Raw genomic sequence first — 14456 nt, forward strand, 5'->3', positions numbered from 1 at the left:
ATGATTGGCTAAAAATGTATGCATCACTCCTAAAGCCGTCCGTCGGTTCTGGGCACCTAAAATAAGTTTAAAAAAATTAATTGCTAAAAAGCTGTAAAACAAAACAACCTAATTTGTATTACTAACATAAATCGCCGTCTTAAGTGCCACAAAACTATATGCAAGACAATACAGTTACCGATACATACAGCGCTGAACATTGTATATAGTCTTTCATTAACAACATTTAGTCTTCTACCAGCAATATCTAAGTTTCTATTAGTAGTATCCAGGAATAACACCAATATCTAATCTTGGCTCAGCAGTATAACTCACTCTTCTGCAATCCTATGTAATCTTGTGCAAACAACGTCTAATCTCTTCCAAGCGTGTCTAGTCTGCGGTTAAGTATCTGGTCCTATCAGCAGTATCTAGGTTTCTATTAACAGTGTCTATTATTCCATTTAATGACTTAACAAGTAAGACGATACATTAATGTGCGACCCATGAAAATAAAAGTACATGAAGTGATACACTCATTAATGAAGCATGTTAAATTAATGCAGTTATGTCTTTTTTCTAGCGCCGCTGACCAGTTTAATGCATTCAAAAATGTTTTATTTATCACCGTTATGTACTCCTGAAGACCCACATATTAAGCGTATAAGACAGATGGAAATGAATAGTTGTCAATAAAAACCGCAGAACTATTTGTAACTTGAGACGTGCTGACAAAGCTCTTATCCTGTTGGTGTTCCTTGTTTGAAATAAAAGAACAACTCTTTCAAGAGGTTCATCATCACCATCTTTCTTCTCTTCTTATTCGCTGTTAAAGTTGCTTGTCTTCAACGTAGAACTGGTTTCTTCCTTTCTCTGGTCGGATCTCTTATTGCTCCTTCTTAGCAGCCTTCACTTTTGAACAGTTTTAATCTAAAGTTCTTTTTTTTATGAAGCATGGTAATTGTACAGGATGTTATACATCCTTCTAAAAGCTCTTAGAACTTGGATAAAGAAAATAATGCAAAAAACATAAGTATAAATAAAGATTTTATACGTTCATGTTTTAAAAAAGCCAAAACTGAACCAAGCCACTATTTATTAACATACGACTTTTAATAACAATAAAAAGAAATTGAGGTTGGTTTCAAATTTCTAAATGATTACGTTGATTATTAACTTTAAATAGTCATATCGAGGTGATAATAAACGTCGATGATAAGAATCGAAATCTGAACAATGCAGTTGTTTATTAATAGAAATTTTCTCGGAAGAATAAAAAGAGGTCGAGGTTGGTTTCAAATATCTAAATGATTCGCGTAAATTGATACAATTACACGATGAATATTTATAGAACTTCGAAAGTTCATGATGAATTCAATTAACATAAAGGAAAAGAAAATTAAACTTAATTAACTAAAGAAAAACTCTTTTATGAAAGGAATTAGACCTAACAAATTTATAGGAGAACGTATTTTCGCGGTTACAAATTGAAACGAGTCTTTCTATAATTTTGCTTTATAATTCGCATAGATGAGAAAAATCGTTTATAAAAGCTAAGAATTAAAGCGTCATTAAAAATGATTTATGAAACATAATACAGTGAAACAAAAAAAAAACATAAATATTATAAACAAATTTTATTACAATTAATTATAGAAAATTACTTAAACATGATAATTATTTAATAAAAATTGAATTAAGTTACACACATAGTATGTTGTTTAATCAACATTCTAGCTCTATCAGTATGTCCGAGTTTCAATTCAATATACAAAACCAACATAATAATATGAGCAGGAACCTTATAATTAGGACTCCTAGAATGCCAAATTTGTTTCAATAAACTTAATGCTTGATCTAACTGCCCCTTTATAGCCATTACAACAGCTAAATTATACTGCATTGTTGCTATAGCACTTGCTGTTGTTGATGGAAACCATCCTAAAAAAAGTTATTTGTAAAAAACTTGATTAATGTTTAAATAAATATTAAAATCTCACTAAATGGCGGATTTGTTTTCAAAAGAATGTCTTCCTCGCCGGTTGGTGGTTCAGATGGTAATTCATGAGATATATCTTTTATTGTTTCTGGGTTTAAATGCTCAATAGCATCAGTTAGTTTATCTAAAAATATATATGCTTCCGCTGCATATAAATGAGCTAAAAGTCTACAACAATAAACAAGTTTTTATTTAAAATGAAAGAAAATTTAATATTTCCCTTACACATGAATCCCAGATTTTCGAGGTTGTTCTAATAAATTATTCGTATTTTCCAACGTTACAATATAATCTCCTATGCAAAGAGAGACATAAGCAGTTGTACTATAAATCGAATTTCGCAACGAAATAAGATCATCTGGACAAAGTGTATTAGATGGTGCTGGTCCAGGACTTGGGGGAGGCATTGGTGGAGTAACCCCAGGTATTAATAATAATGGGACAGGTACAGCTGTATCTGAAGGAAGGAGTTCTTCAGCATTTCTAAGACATAAAATCGCAAATTCTAAAGTTGGAACAGGAACGGCATACGATTGACTTTCTGTACTATATTTCTTATCTTTTGATAAATTCGTATTTAATACCACCCTTCGATTCCCTCCTTTACCTATAGTTTCAATCACATACTCATCTCGCTTTTTCGACAAATCAAAATCAAGTTCATTCGATTCTTTATGAGTCATTATACAACATTCCGCTAATCTAAGCCATAATCTTGAATTTCTATGATATCTTCTTACCGCTACAACTAAGCATTCAAAAGCTTGTACTGGTTTTCTTGCGTATAAAAGAGATATGCCTAAATTATACATAATTTCATGATATTTTGAGCCGCCAATTGTATATAATTGCTTATCAGCTAAAAAAATAATAATAAAAATATACACTTTAGAGGTGATTTTTTTGTCTACTTAGGTCTTTTGGTGTTATTGCGTTATCTTCTTTTAAAGCTAATTGAAAATAATGTGCAGCAAGATTCGGTTTTCCTAAAGAATGATGAATCACACCCATGTTATTGTAAAATATAACTGTTGATGATTCACCGTGTTCGCTAGATTTATTAAAAATTGTTTTAGAAAGAGTTTAAGGGTATGTTAAAGAATTACATAGACTAGCTTTATATTTTAGAGGTTTTACTGTACTATGTTACTAAAATGGTTTATCTGAATCTGTGTATGTAATTCTTGGACTTTTTGTATAAATAATTAAATTTAATAATTTATTTACTTGTACTGTAAAGCATTTTCTGGTATAGAAGATAAAATTTTCATAGATTCTTGATAACTTCCAGTCATGTATTCAAAATTCGCTTGTAGTAATAAATAATCAACGTTCTAAACAAAAATAATAAATTAAAACAACACATCTGTATGAATTGTTTAAAACTAACAAAGTTTATGTTTCACTTAACGATAACAACTTCAAGTAATAACTCTTATTTGCTAAGTGAATAACACGTTAATAATTAATAACCGTAATCGAATAAAGTACGCTTTTATAAAAATTAATCCGCAATGAAAATAGAAAATATTAAAAGCGCCGCGATGGCAAGAGCAACGTTTTTCAAAGCAATCCGACCTTTACTAATTTCAAATAAAATCTTAGGATTAATTTGTTTTAAAATACACGAAAACGAATATAAATACTCTTTATTAAATGTTGGAATAAACATCTCCTTAATGATTGGTTATTTAACATTAACCGCCCACGCCTTATACACACGATTAGTGACTTCTTCAACAAATTTATTAGTTACAACAACTGATATAATGCAAGTCACAGCAGCGGCTGTACAAACAATCGTATCCTGGGGAGTTTCCGCCGTTTATCAAAAAAAATTTATTACGTTTTTAAACCGAATTTCGAACGTAGATAAAAAATTCCATCAATTGGGCGTTTGTATTTATTACGACAGCATTTACAAGAAGATTGCTTACAGATTAACACTACATTATTTATTCGTCGCCGTTTGTGTTAGCGCGCAAATTTTTATATTCGATTACGCGTGGTCTTTGAATCTTTTAGGGTTTAATATAACTTACTATTTTCCAACGTTAATTAATATGGGAGTCGTTCAACAACTATATAATTATAACGATTTAATTCGAGAACGATACGAAATATTAAACGAACATTTAATGGAATTGAAGAAAACAGCTGATTATCAAGAAGCTGAAATATCACAAATTAAATTAACAAAACCGCTTAGTACAAAATTAAATATTTTAAGAATCATTTGTCCCATTCATCACGAATTGACTAAAATAGCGAAGATTGTTAATGAAGCTTTTGGAATTATGCTTTTGGTGTCTTTTGGTGTATCTTTTATAACAATTATTGTATGTTTATACGATGCTAGCTCCCACTTGCAATATTTTACAATTGAAAATATAAAACCGTTATGTGGAGCTATCGCTATGTGCTCTACTTATGTGGTGGATTGTTTATTTTTATGTCGAAGTTGTCATGCTACAGTAGAAACAGTAAACTTTCAACAGGTCCATTACTACCAACTTCTTGTTCTAATCATGGTAACAATCATTAGCTTAAAGATGGTAGTAATGGATCTAAATCATAAAAAAAAATTAATAATTAATTCTCTATATTATTGTAGGCACATAAAAGTGGAAGACTTTTACATCAAATTGACACTGATGATATGGATGTTAAAGATCAAATAGAAATGTTTTCTTTACAAATTGTAAATGAAAAATTAGAATATACAGCTGCAGGTTTTTTTATAATCGATTACAGTTTGTTATTTTCAGTATATTTATGCTTCATAAAATTATTTTTGAATTTAATCCTTTTTATTGTAGATTATTGGTGGAATAACGACATATTTAATCATTCTCATCCAGTTTTCAGCAAATCCAAACCAATAATATATCAAACCTTTTAACAACTCACCATTTTACCTTGATTTCCGAATTCTTGGATTTCTTTTTTAGCCAACCTTAATGAATGGTTCATTAAATAACACATTGCACGATATTTAACTAGTTTTTTCAAAAATATTTCAGCAGCGGGTGTTAATGGAGTATTAATAGCTACAGGCTAAATAAAATTTAATTAATTTGATGTATATCATTTTTGATAAATAAACCTTTTCTTGTTTTTCCTTAATTTCTTCTTTTTCACTCAATGTATTTGTAATTGTTTTTGATAAAAGTTTAATATTTGAAGTATTTCCATTCACACATTGATTTTGAAGGTAAGTTATAAATGATAAAGCTTTCTCTGGTTGTTTAATACACAACTGTAATTCTATCATAAGTAAACCAGCTTGTTTCGATAAAATATCATCTACAAAAAATATAAAATTACTTTTAAAACTTAAAAAAAAGTAAATATACCCATTGGTTCAATAAATTTATAAACACGATCCATGATTCTTAAAGCTGCTGAATATTGTCTTTGATGATATAATAACAAAGCTTGATTGTAATGCAAAGCACAATGATCAACATCGTCAAGCTTTTCTAGTTTTAAATGGAACTAAAAATGATTATCTAAGTGTAAAATATAAACTAAAATCGGCTTTTTACGCACCTTATTGAATAAAGCAAGTAAACTTTTTTGAAAGACATCCAATTTTTTTAAATCACTTTTGTAATACTCCAAAACAATCTTGTTATGTGCCACTTTAAAATCATAGTCAATTCTATCTTCTAGTTTACTAATATGTTGATAAGAACTGGCATAATTATCCCTACAACAAAATTAAGAACATTTTATTATTGAGATGGGTTAAAATAACGTTTATATCATACTTATTAAATTCACTTAATACGTTTTGCGCTATCTCTTTTTCCGTTGATGAAACATTATCAATTGATTTTTCTACGTCTTCTTTATCCATTTTTAATACAAATTTTACTATTAAATTAATTAATAAACAAAAATTAATAAATTCTATTCTTGATAAATGTTTTTTAAGGTTATGTTTTTCTCATTTATGTTGCTTATTCTGTCAAATTGACATTGACATGTTAATGGATTTCTCAGTTAATTAATTTTACTTTTATTTTAATTTAAAAATAATGGGATATTAGTTTAAACAATATTATATTAATTAATTAACATTTTACACAAATCATAAAAAATTAGGATATTATATTTAAAAAAATCAAATGAATTGTGATTTGGGTTGCCTACAATCACCTAGATTATATCAACTCGACAAAGTCAAAAAGAAAATCGAAATCGCCAAAAATATGTTAAATAATACAATGAATGCCACAACATTCAATTTCATTAACAGTTAATTACGACAACAACAAAAAAAGAGCCAATTACGACGCTTTACACTACGAAACAAAATATTAGCTTTAACAATTTTCAAAATAAGTCCAAGATACTGCGAACAATATTTGCATTGCCAAGTCGCTGATGACTTTGTTAAGCCAAGTACCAATCTGGGTATGAACAAATCTACAGTTAATGGAAGCCCTACAAGAAGAGGTCAATAACATGAAGCCTCAAGATCGGTATTGTTGCCTTCTCTCTGATGAGATGACGTTATAGCCTGGTTGGCGTATGATTCAAAATTAGATATCAACGAGGGTTTTGTTGATTGTGGACAAGGACGATCTCCTCAATTTGTGAACCATGCCATGGTGTTCATGGTAAGAGGTATTAACAGGAAATGGAAATAGCCAATAACATCAAGATTTAATGACTAATAATAACTATTAATGACATTGGCAAGACGTTATTAAGGTTACTGGGACGCAGGGATGGTGGGAGATTATCTCAGTCTACATGTCATTTATTAAAATATACCGGTTATTATGCTTCAAGCATATTTTCAAAGTATCCTAAAAGCTTTTCAGGAATTAATTTTCTGCCAATTGATATCGATTATCTGTAGTATTGCAAATGCTTAACGTGGGAAAGATGAATGTAGATAACTCAAGCTAATTATAATTTTATTTTAATCAAAAGCTCGAAAAGCTTAATTATCTTATTATGGGTTGGCTAAACTGCGGTTTTTATGAAATCATAAAATAAACCATAGTGAAAAAATTATAAGTATTATTTACTATTATTTCATACTGTTCTATTATTATTAGTATAAGTAATCTCTTAGGAGAATTCTGAAAATAAAATAAAAAAATTTAAACAGAAAAGATAAATTAATAAACTTTTTGGGTTGTCTATATTCAAGTTGGTCTCAAATTGACATTGACGGTTTGTTCCTCGAATTCATTTAAATTCAATATTATTGAAAATCTTATCCAGGATTATCTATTTATAATCAATTAATTTCGTTGTGGATCTGGCTTATTGATTAACAATAAAGTAAGAGGTAAAAATTAACATTTCACTAATATAATTAAAAATTTGATTTTAGGTTATTTAAAAAAAAAATTCAATTTCGAGTTATTGTCGAAAAAACTTATCGATATTTTAAGAATATGTAGACAAACAAAACTTATCAATACAAATTCAAACAATTTCTTGTAATAAATTTATCTTGAGTGGAAATTTTTGGAATACTATTGATTGAATTGTTGGTTGAAAGTGTTGCCGTTAGATGTCGCGAATTTCAACTAGAACCATCAGGAGGGGGCAGAATTGTATAGCTGGAAAACATAATGCCAGTTAACAGTAATGGTGGCCTGTTTGTTTTACGTTAGCGCAAGAGAACGACGGGTTCGTAATGTTTCTTGAATGAACTTGAACATTAAAATCATCAAGGAACTCATGTACTATGTGAATTGTGTGATGAACTGTTTCAAGTCTTAAAAAAGTGTCGTATTTTTCAGTTAAAAACTGCGTGAACTGAATCTCCTTTTACTACATACACAATGATTGAAATCGTCGTTTCTGATCGGAGAGAGGTGTTATTTTTTTAAAGTTTAACCTAGGTGCAACTAGCAACGTGATTTTCTTAATTTCTTGTGCGAAATACTTCGAAAATTAAATTGTGTCGAACATGGAGGTACCCGTAGAACGAGGAGAAGCAGGCGCCTTAGGCGGTCTTTTCCAACAGATAATACAAGATATGAAGGTAAGTTGGGGTTGTTGAAAAAATGGGGGTTTATGTTTGTATCAGATCCAAGTTACATAAATGAAATCGGTTGAAGACCACGTTATATAAAATTTCAAGAACATAAATTCATTGTTAATTCATATAATAAATTATTTATTTATGACCGGGCCTTATTTAAATATTGACATATTTATATTTTGGTTTTCGGTTTATGAGCATATGTCAAGGTTGCTGAAAAGAGAGGCATAAAAAGAGGAACGGAGACAGTTATGTAAGGAACGGTCAGTGTACGGTATACACAGCTGGTTTTGCAATAAAAACTGGACCCAATTGGCGCAAAAGAACCGCTTCTTCAGACCCGTAGAGCTTACATGACCACTTTCAGTCGACTCGGTCGACATAAACCCCTCGAGTTTCATCAGTACGTTGCCGTTTTGTTGTAGTTGCCGTACTGAAATGTTTACATTATGAATAATGCTTACCAGATGCGAGTGGAGGGCTTTGAAACTATTCATAGATTTGCTCGGTGTACCGAACTTTAATTCTAAACATACTAACAATTTAAGACATTTTAAATAACACGATTATCAGATAATAGAATTATCATAGCACGTTAAGTTTACAAATATCGGTCAACTTGTAGACTCGCGTAGACAAGACTATCATTGACTTCGAATTAATCTATCCAGTCTATTGTTCACCATCAGGTCAGGTTTCAAGATAAATGCTTTTAAAGAACTATTTATATCAATTTCTATTGAAATGGAAGTTTTCTGGCTGTGGAAGTTGATATCAATTTTCACGAAATGATTGTCAAAGGTATTCAAACTGTGTGTTAATTAAAATTATTAATTTGATTAAATTTATGTTATTAAATTACAAACAAATTTGATGGAACACATTAACGCAATATTTTTATATATGTTTTCGCCTATCTGTGTTTCTATCTGTTTCGCTACTTTATCTTTTCCTTTCTATGTGAAGACTGCCTTGTTTTATTACATATTCGTTGTTTGTTTAAGACAAGTGTAAATGTTGATAAAGGGAATGGTAAGTATGCTTCAATTTATATTTGTACACAAGAGCTAAACTATATTAAGCCACAAAACATTAATTTCAGTTATTGTTTGATAACTTACATTAATTAAAGCGTAATTTTAGCTTTTGTAATTTAGTATTGATTGAAACTTTAAAAAGAAAATTTTAGGCCATTCTGATTTATTATTTTATACCAATCTTTGTTATACTATATTTTTAACTTTCGTACAACAAATTTTCGCAAGAAAGTGCTTGGCTATCTGAAGACATTCCGAGTTTGTGGAAGATATGAACAAAGAAACTGGGGCAAAGTACTATCATAAAAGTTCCACGCATGAAATGCCACAACATCAAAACTCTCCAGAAGACTGACAGTTGGTGTAGGCGGCGTAAACTTGAATTCGCCAGCACATTTAACAATTTTCTCATAAAGTACACCGCTGAGTTTACAGGTTTTGGAGAAATTAAAACCTATTTGTTAAGACTTATCTCATGATGAGCTGCTCGAACGGAACGTAGCGTAGGTGCAGAATCACAAAATAATAATGAGTCGTTAAATCCGCTAATTTGGAATTTCACTCCGAAACATTTACGTTATAAAACGATAACAATTAAAGGTGCAACTTTTTGGCGGTCATAATCTTTAATAAGGGATCTATACTAATTTTGACGATTATTGATTGAAAGTAAAAATTGGCTAACAAGCAGAATTGCAAACTCACAGCCGCAATGAAATCCGCATTAGCCGAGTAGGACACATTTCGTAAGAAACACAAACAACGCAACACAGAGACGAAAGGGTAAACTTTCATGATATATATGACCTGTAAGAATGACCCCTTTATGGTCCTGGATTAGCAAATTAACTGTATCTTATAAAAACTTCAGTCGCATTTTTCTGGAACAATATTTGGTAATTGGTAACCACGATAACTAAAAATCTACTGGCTCAATTATGCTAAAACTTTGTACACAAAAATCACCTATATAGTTTTCGTCTGAACTAAAATCCAGTGAAAATATTTATTTTTGTTAATTCTAGAGAACTTTATAGATAGTTGAAAATCATTACTAACGTATTTATCTTTCTTTTTCTCCAAATTTTATAAATGAATAAAATTTTTACAATATAAAAATGTGTGATTAATAATTCGGTAATGTATCGCTCGTGGTACATCGAAAAACACGTAATCATCATTGTAACGTTGCGGTTCTGATATCATTATCACAATAGACAGATATCAAACGAGACGGTTACCTGTCTCTCTCTCTAGAATTAGATTTGTCTCCCATTGTGCAAGATGTATTTCCAGTCGCATTATAAATAATGTAATTATATCTTCATAACTTCACGGTATAAATGTTGTGAGCGTTAGATAGAACTAACGCAAGACACTCCTGTAAGTCTATAGCCATTTTCATTGATGCTTCCCTTTCTTTTTGAAAGCACCTGTTAGTATACAATAAAATACAGCATTGACATTTTCATCGGAGAAGTCGTTGTATGGCAACTAGAACACTAAATTAAATTCTGTTCGAAATATGTCTTTCTTCCGCTGCACAAACTAGCTCTTTAAATTTATTGATTAGTTGGGTTGGGTTCCAAAATTTAGTATATTCTGCCAAGTGTCTCCTTTCTCAATGTTGAAAAATACCTTGTAACAATATCAAATAATACTTGTATTATTGTGAATGAAACTGAATTTTCGGTAGATTTTGATGAAATTATCAATGTCTTCGCTTAATTCATCTCTCTAAAATTTATCGTTTGTACAGCCTGTTATTTATAATGTTGATATGTTAAGCTATACACCTCTGGATTCTATTATTGTAAATATTGTTGATAAAAGGCTATGTGCCCTGCAAAATGTGTATATGTAGAAAATTGTGATCGCTATGTGTAGACATTATAAATAGAGGATCCGGATATGCTAGAAAAGAGTTTTTAATCAAAGGGATAGTCGGTTTGCAGATCAGCTTCAAGACTTTATGTGTATGTAGTCTTAGCTAAAAGAACCTTGTCGACAGCAACAAATTTTAACATTGGATTTTTTGGAAATTACATGGCATGGAATGGTAATTAATGAGTGACAAAGTAGTATTTTCAGATGAATCATGTTCGTACCTCACTCAATTAGGCGGACGTCGGAGAAAATCTGGAGTACAGTACGTCCCAGTTTATATTAATAAAGGATTGCCATTTGGTGATTTGTGTGTACAGAATGGCTCTTTAACAGCTTATAGATACACAACACAATTTCTGGAAAATTATTCCATGCCTTTTTACATTACAAGCAACAAGAGTTGTCAGTTAAAATCTGGAATAAATAGGAATTAAATGGTTTTTGACATAAATCCATTGAAACTTGTCTGGATGAATCGAGACGACATATCCGAATCCATACAATGCAACCACCAACGGACCGAAGTTGCTGCTATTGCAGGAGTGGAACAAAATCGATTTGAAAGTGATCCTTAATTTAAATCAACTTAACTATCATTTTAGTTAAGACATACTCCTTTTTGACTTACTATTAACACTAACAAGTAAGTTGAACTCCATTTAAAATATAAATTTGTTGATTTTTCCACAATGAAAAGTAGAATAACATTTCCATATTAAATAAGCTACGAAAATATTCCAAATTTACATATGGAAATGTAAGCTTGTAATGTAAGCTTACGGAGAATTCAAGACAATTTAAATGTGACCTACATTTTAGCTCACAAGTGTAATGTTTTTAAGATAATTTTTGTGATGAGATCAATAATGATTTCAAAAAATTTGGTATGGTATTTTGTTAAACATTTTTTATAGATTAAAGTTTTTAGATTAAAAATTTTTTCATCAACATATCACAACGAATATTTTTCGATTAATTTTCTTGTTATTTCATTTGGATTTTGTAAATGTACGCCAATTTGTTTTTGAACATAATTGACACATTCTTTTTTTATTTGTATTTGTTTTTAATGACTACTTCAAATTGTTTTGAAGTAGTTCCGTAATTACTACGCTTCCAATAACGTTGAGTATTCAGCAGTTTTTCCGACAATAATATTTACATTTAGGTAATATTGTATTCCAAATATTTGCATATAAGGAGGGTATGAATGCGAAACAAAGCACTCAGCTTTCGGCGAACGGTGTTATACATGAAATTTTTAAGCAGAAAAATGCTTTTGCGTAATGTTAATGAGAATAAAGTCTGATTTAAGGATACGTTAAGGAAAAAATACGTTATGGAAAACTTTAGAGAGTTCTTCTTAATCATTAAAAAAAAATGTACACGAACTTAACAAAATGTTAGTGACATCAAACTTCATCTAACTTCGCAAAATGTTCAAAATTATGAGATTAAATTAATTAAGAATAAGGAAATTGGAGTACTTTTCAGGGGGCTAAGTTGATACTATCTTCGTAGTTTCTAAAGTTTCTTGAAAGCTTTAGATTAATAAAAGGTAAGCACAGAAACGTTGAATTACCCCACCTAGAACCATTCTAGGTCTAAAAGAGCTACTTTGCTAGCAGTTTAACATATTTACCTTATTTCATAATTTCCTCTATATTTAGGCCAGAAATCGTAATACCAAAGTTATTTGTTTAATAACTATTGGACGCATCAAGAAACTTACTCAAAACTCTTCAACTTTAGATACACTTTACATATAGCAAAAAAAAATTCTTGTGTTTATAACGTATTAAGTTATATTATTGAAATTGTCTAAATACTTCCAAACCAAAAACCACTCAATTCCCGACATAAATAATTTATTTCTTATCTTTTTTTAAGTGCTGTATAAAGTAGTCGACACTTGATCGTAACGAACGAGAATTACCTCGGATATTGACCCAAATTTATGGCGCAAGTGATGAGAACTCTACATAAAATCTAATTTTAAAGCTATCCATATATCGGTTACGTTTACTCCATTACAGACACCGTCAGTAGTCCTTTTTGTATTTATAAACGTTTTAAATTAAAGTTACAAACCCGTTTGTCACAAAAACTTAATAACGGAGAGTTGACTGTTTTTACGTGAATCGGCTAGAAATTCAAGTTATTGGCGGTCAACCACCGATTCGAAAACGTAATTAAAATAATTCTTTTTTACTGGAACGGGGTATTAATTAAATTTACATTTTCAGTATACGAATAACTGGGTTGCCGATACGACTCGGTCTGACATAAATGGCGTTGATTAAATTTGCGAGGCCGAGTAACTGAATCTAATTACACGGTGTTAATATTTTAATTTTCCGTGAAGAGAGTCCGTTTTGTTAAATTCGTCTATTTTGTATTGTATATTTTGCATTCCGTGGTCGCCTCGTGTCAACATTTACAATTTATATTCGTGTACATACGAAATACAGTTATCATTAGTGTTATTAATACGAAGAGTGCGAGCAACTAATAACACCGTTTTGCTGCTGTGAATTGATTTATATGCAACACGCTTCTGGACGTTTGTTGCCATTGTTTAGCACAGGAAGCTACTATCAAACGTTTAAAGAGGCTCTGGTATGCGAACCAGTAATAACAACAGCTCGCATATAAAAGAGATTCCACCGTAGAAATGAAATGGAATTATAATCCCAATAGGAAATATCCGCGGATTTTCAATAATCACTATTACTTTAACAGGAAGTTCCATGTCCAAACAATTAAAAAAAACTCACTTTTTTTTCTAATTTTTTTCCTTTCTTTCAAATCCATCTACTGCTGCCATAACAGCACGATTTTTAATTGCTTTCATCAGCGAAGCATGCCAAGATTGCCAAGCCATAGCGGAGATAATTTTGCGGGGTTATTGGAGCGAAAACCCGATGGTTTTGTGCTCTTCCTCGTATACTTCAAGTTATCGTCAACTTTCTTTTCAACTTCGTGGAGTAAACGAACTTTTTCTGTTATAACGATAACTTTTAATCTTAATTAAGTACCTACTCCTTGTTAAAATAAATAAATAAAATCGAATAAAACGCTCAGCTCACGCAGAGTTGCGCAACTTTAATTCAATTTGCATTGTTAATTAGATGTTGTAACTAGTGTGTTTATGGCATCGAAGTTGCGTTAAAATTTAAAATACAACTGAAAAACGGAAACGCAATTCTATTCATTCATATGGTTATAATTGTGTCTAAATATGGTGGATATTTGGTTAGGTGTTAATACTTTTCTTGGCGTTGTGTCCAAACAATGGTTGAGGTTTTTTAAATCATTTTCGAAATGTCAACTTAAAACAATGGTAGTTTTGCATATAGAAAAATGTAAGAAAATGTTCATAACGAGGTCGTAACCTGTCGGTTAAAGTTATTAAAAGATGGCAAGTACGATCTGAACGATTGGTTTAACTGCGTCATAATGTCTCGAGCATGTCCGATCACCGTTATTACGAGTTCTGTTTTAAGAAACGCACGTTCGATTCACCTTTTACTTCTTC

General features: G+C 30.6%; 3 protein-coding genes across 8 annotated transcripts in view; 2 read left to right on the forward strand and 1 right to left on the reverse strand.

Moving 5' to 3' along the window:
• Positions 1-1601: 1601 nt before the first annotated feature.
• Positions 1602-5959, reverse strand: LOC111423834 (CCR4-NOT transcription complex subunit 10). The gene is made up of 10 exons (XM_023057213.2): positions 5752-5959; positions 5531-5690; positions 5335-5476; positions 5085-5284; positions 4889-5035; positions 3206-3312; positions 2890-3029; positions 2204-2837; positions 1980-2146; positions 1602-1920 (listed from the first exon to the last, which is right to left on the reverse strand). The coding sequence occupies exons 1-10, from the start codon at positions 5838-5840 to the stop codon at positions 1676-1678; spliced, it is 2031 nt and encodes a 676-aa protein (XP_022912981.2). The 5' UTR covers positions 5841-5959; the 3' UTR covers positions 1602-1675.
• Positions 3349-5104, forward strand: LOC111423835 (putative gustatory receptor 28b). Its single transcript, XM_023057215.2, has 3 exons — positions 3349-4461; positions 4593-4745; positions 4798-5104. Exons 1-3 carry the CDS (start codon positions 3493-3495, stop codon positions 4861-4863), a joined length of 1188 nt encoding a protein of 395 aa, XP_022912983.2. The 5' UTR covers positions 3349-3492; the 3' UTR covers positions 4864-5104.
• Positions 5960-7190: 1231 nt separating the features above from the next.
• The window catches only part of LOC111423802 (missing-in-metastasis), a 40401-nt gene continuing 33135 nt past the window's right edge, over positions 7191-14456 (forward strand). For all 6 annotated transcript variants that reach the window (XM_023057159.2, XM_023057160.2, XM_023057161.2 and 3 more), the window contains exons 1-2: positions 7191-7282; positions 7335-7994. In XM_023057159.2, coding sequence (XP_022912927.1) covers positions 7920-7994 — 75 coding nt within the window. In that variant the 5' untranslated portion in view covers positions 7191-7282; positions 7335-7919. The remainder of the gene's footprint in view (positions 7283-7334; positions 7995-14456) is intronic.

This window comes from Onthophagus taurus, chromosome 7, assembly GCF_036711975.1.
Source record: "Onthophagus taurus isolate NC chromosome 7, IU_Otau_3.0, whole genome shotgun sequence".
NCBI lineage: Eukaryota > Metazoa > Arthropoda > Insecta > Coleoptera > Scarabaeidae > Onthophagus > Onthophagus taurus.

Coding starts and splice junctions, on each gene's coding strand:
- LOC111423834 (XM_023057213.2), bottom strand. CDS start 5,840: ATGGATAAAGAAGACGTAGAAAAATCAATTGATAATGTTTCATCAACG. Junction 5,036..5,084: donor TTAAGGAAAAACAAGAAAAG/GTTTATTTATCA, acceptor AATTTTATTTAG/CCTGTAGCTATTAATACTCC. Junction 2,838..2,889: donor AATAACACCAAAAGACCTAA/GTAGACAAAAAA, acceptor TTATTTTTTTAG/CTGATAAGCAATTATATACA.
- LOC111423835 (XM_023057215.2), top strand. CDS start 3,493: ATGAAAATAGAAAATATTAAAAGCGCCGCGATGGCAAGAGCAACGTTT. Junction 4,462..4,592: donor GTCATGCTACAGTAGAAACA/GTAAACTTTCAA, acceptor ATATTATTGTAG/GCACATAAAAGTGGAAGACT. Junction 4,746..4,797: donor ATTACAGTTTGTTATTTTCA/GTATATTTATGC, acceptor TTTTTATTGTAG/ATTATTGGTGGAATAACGAC.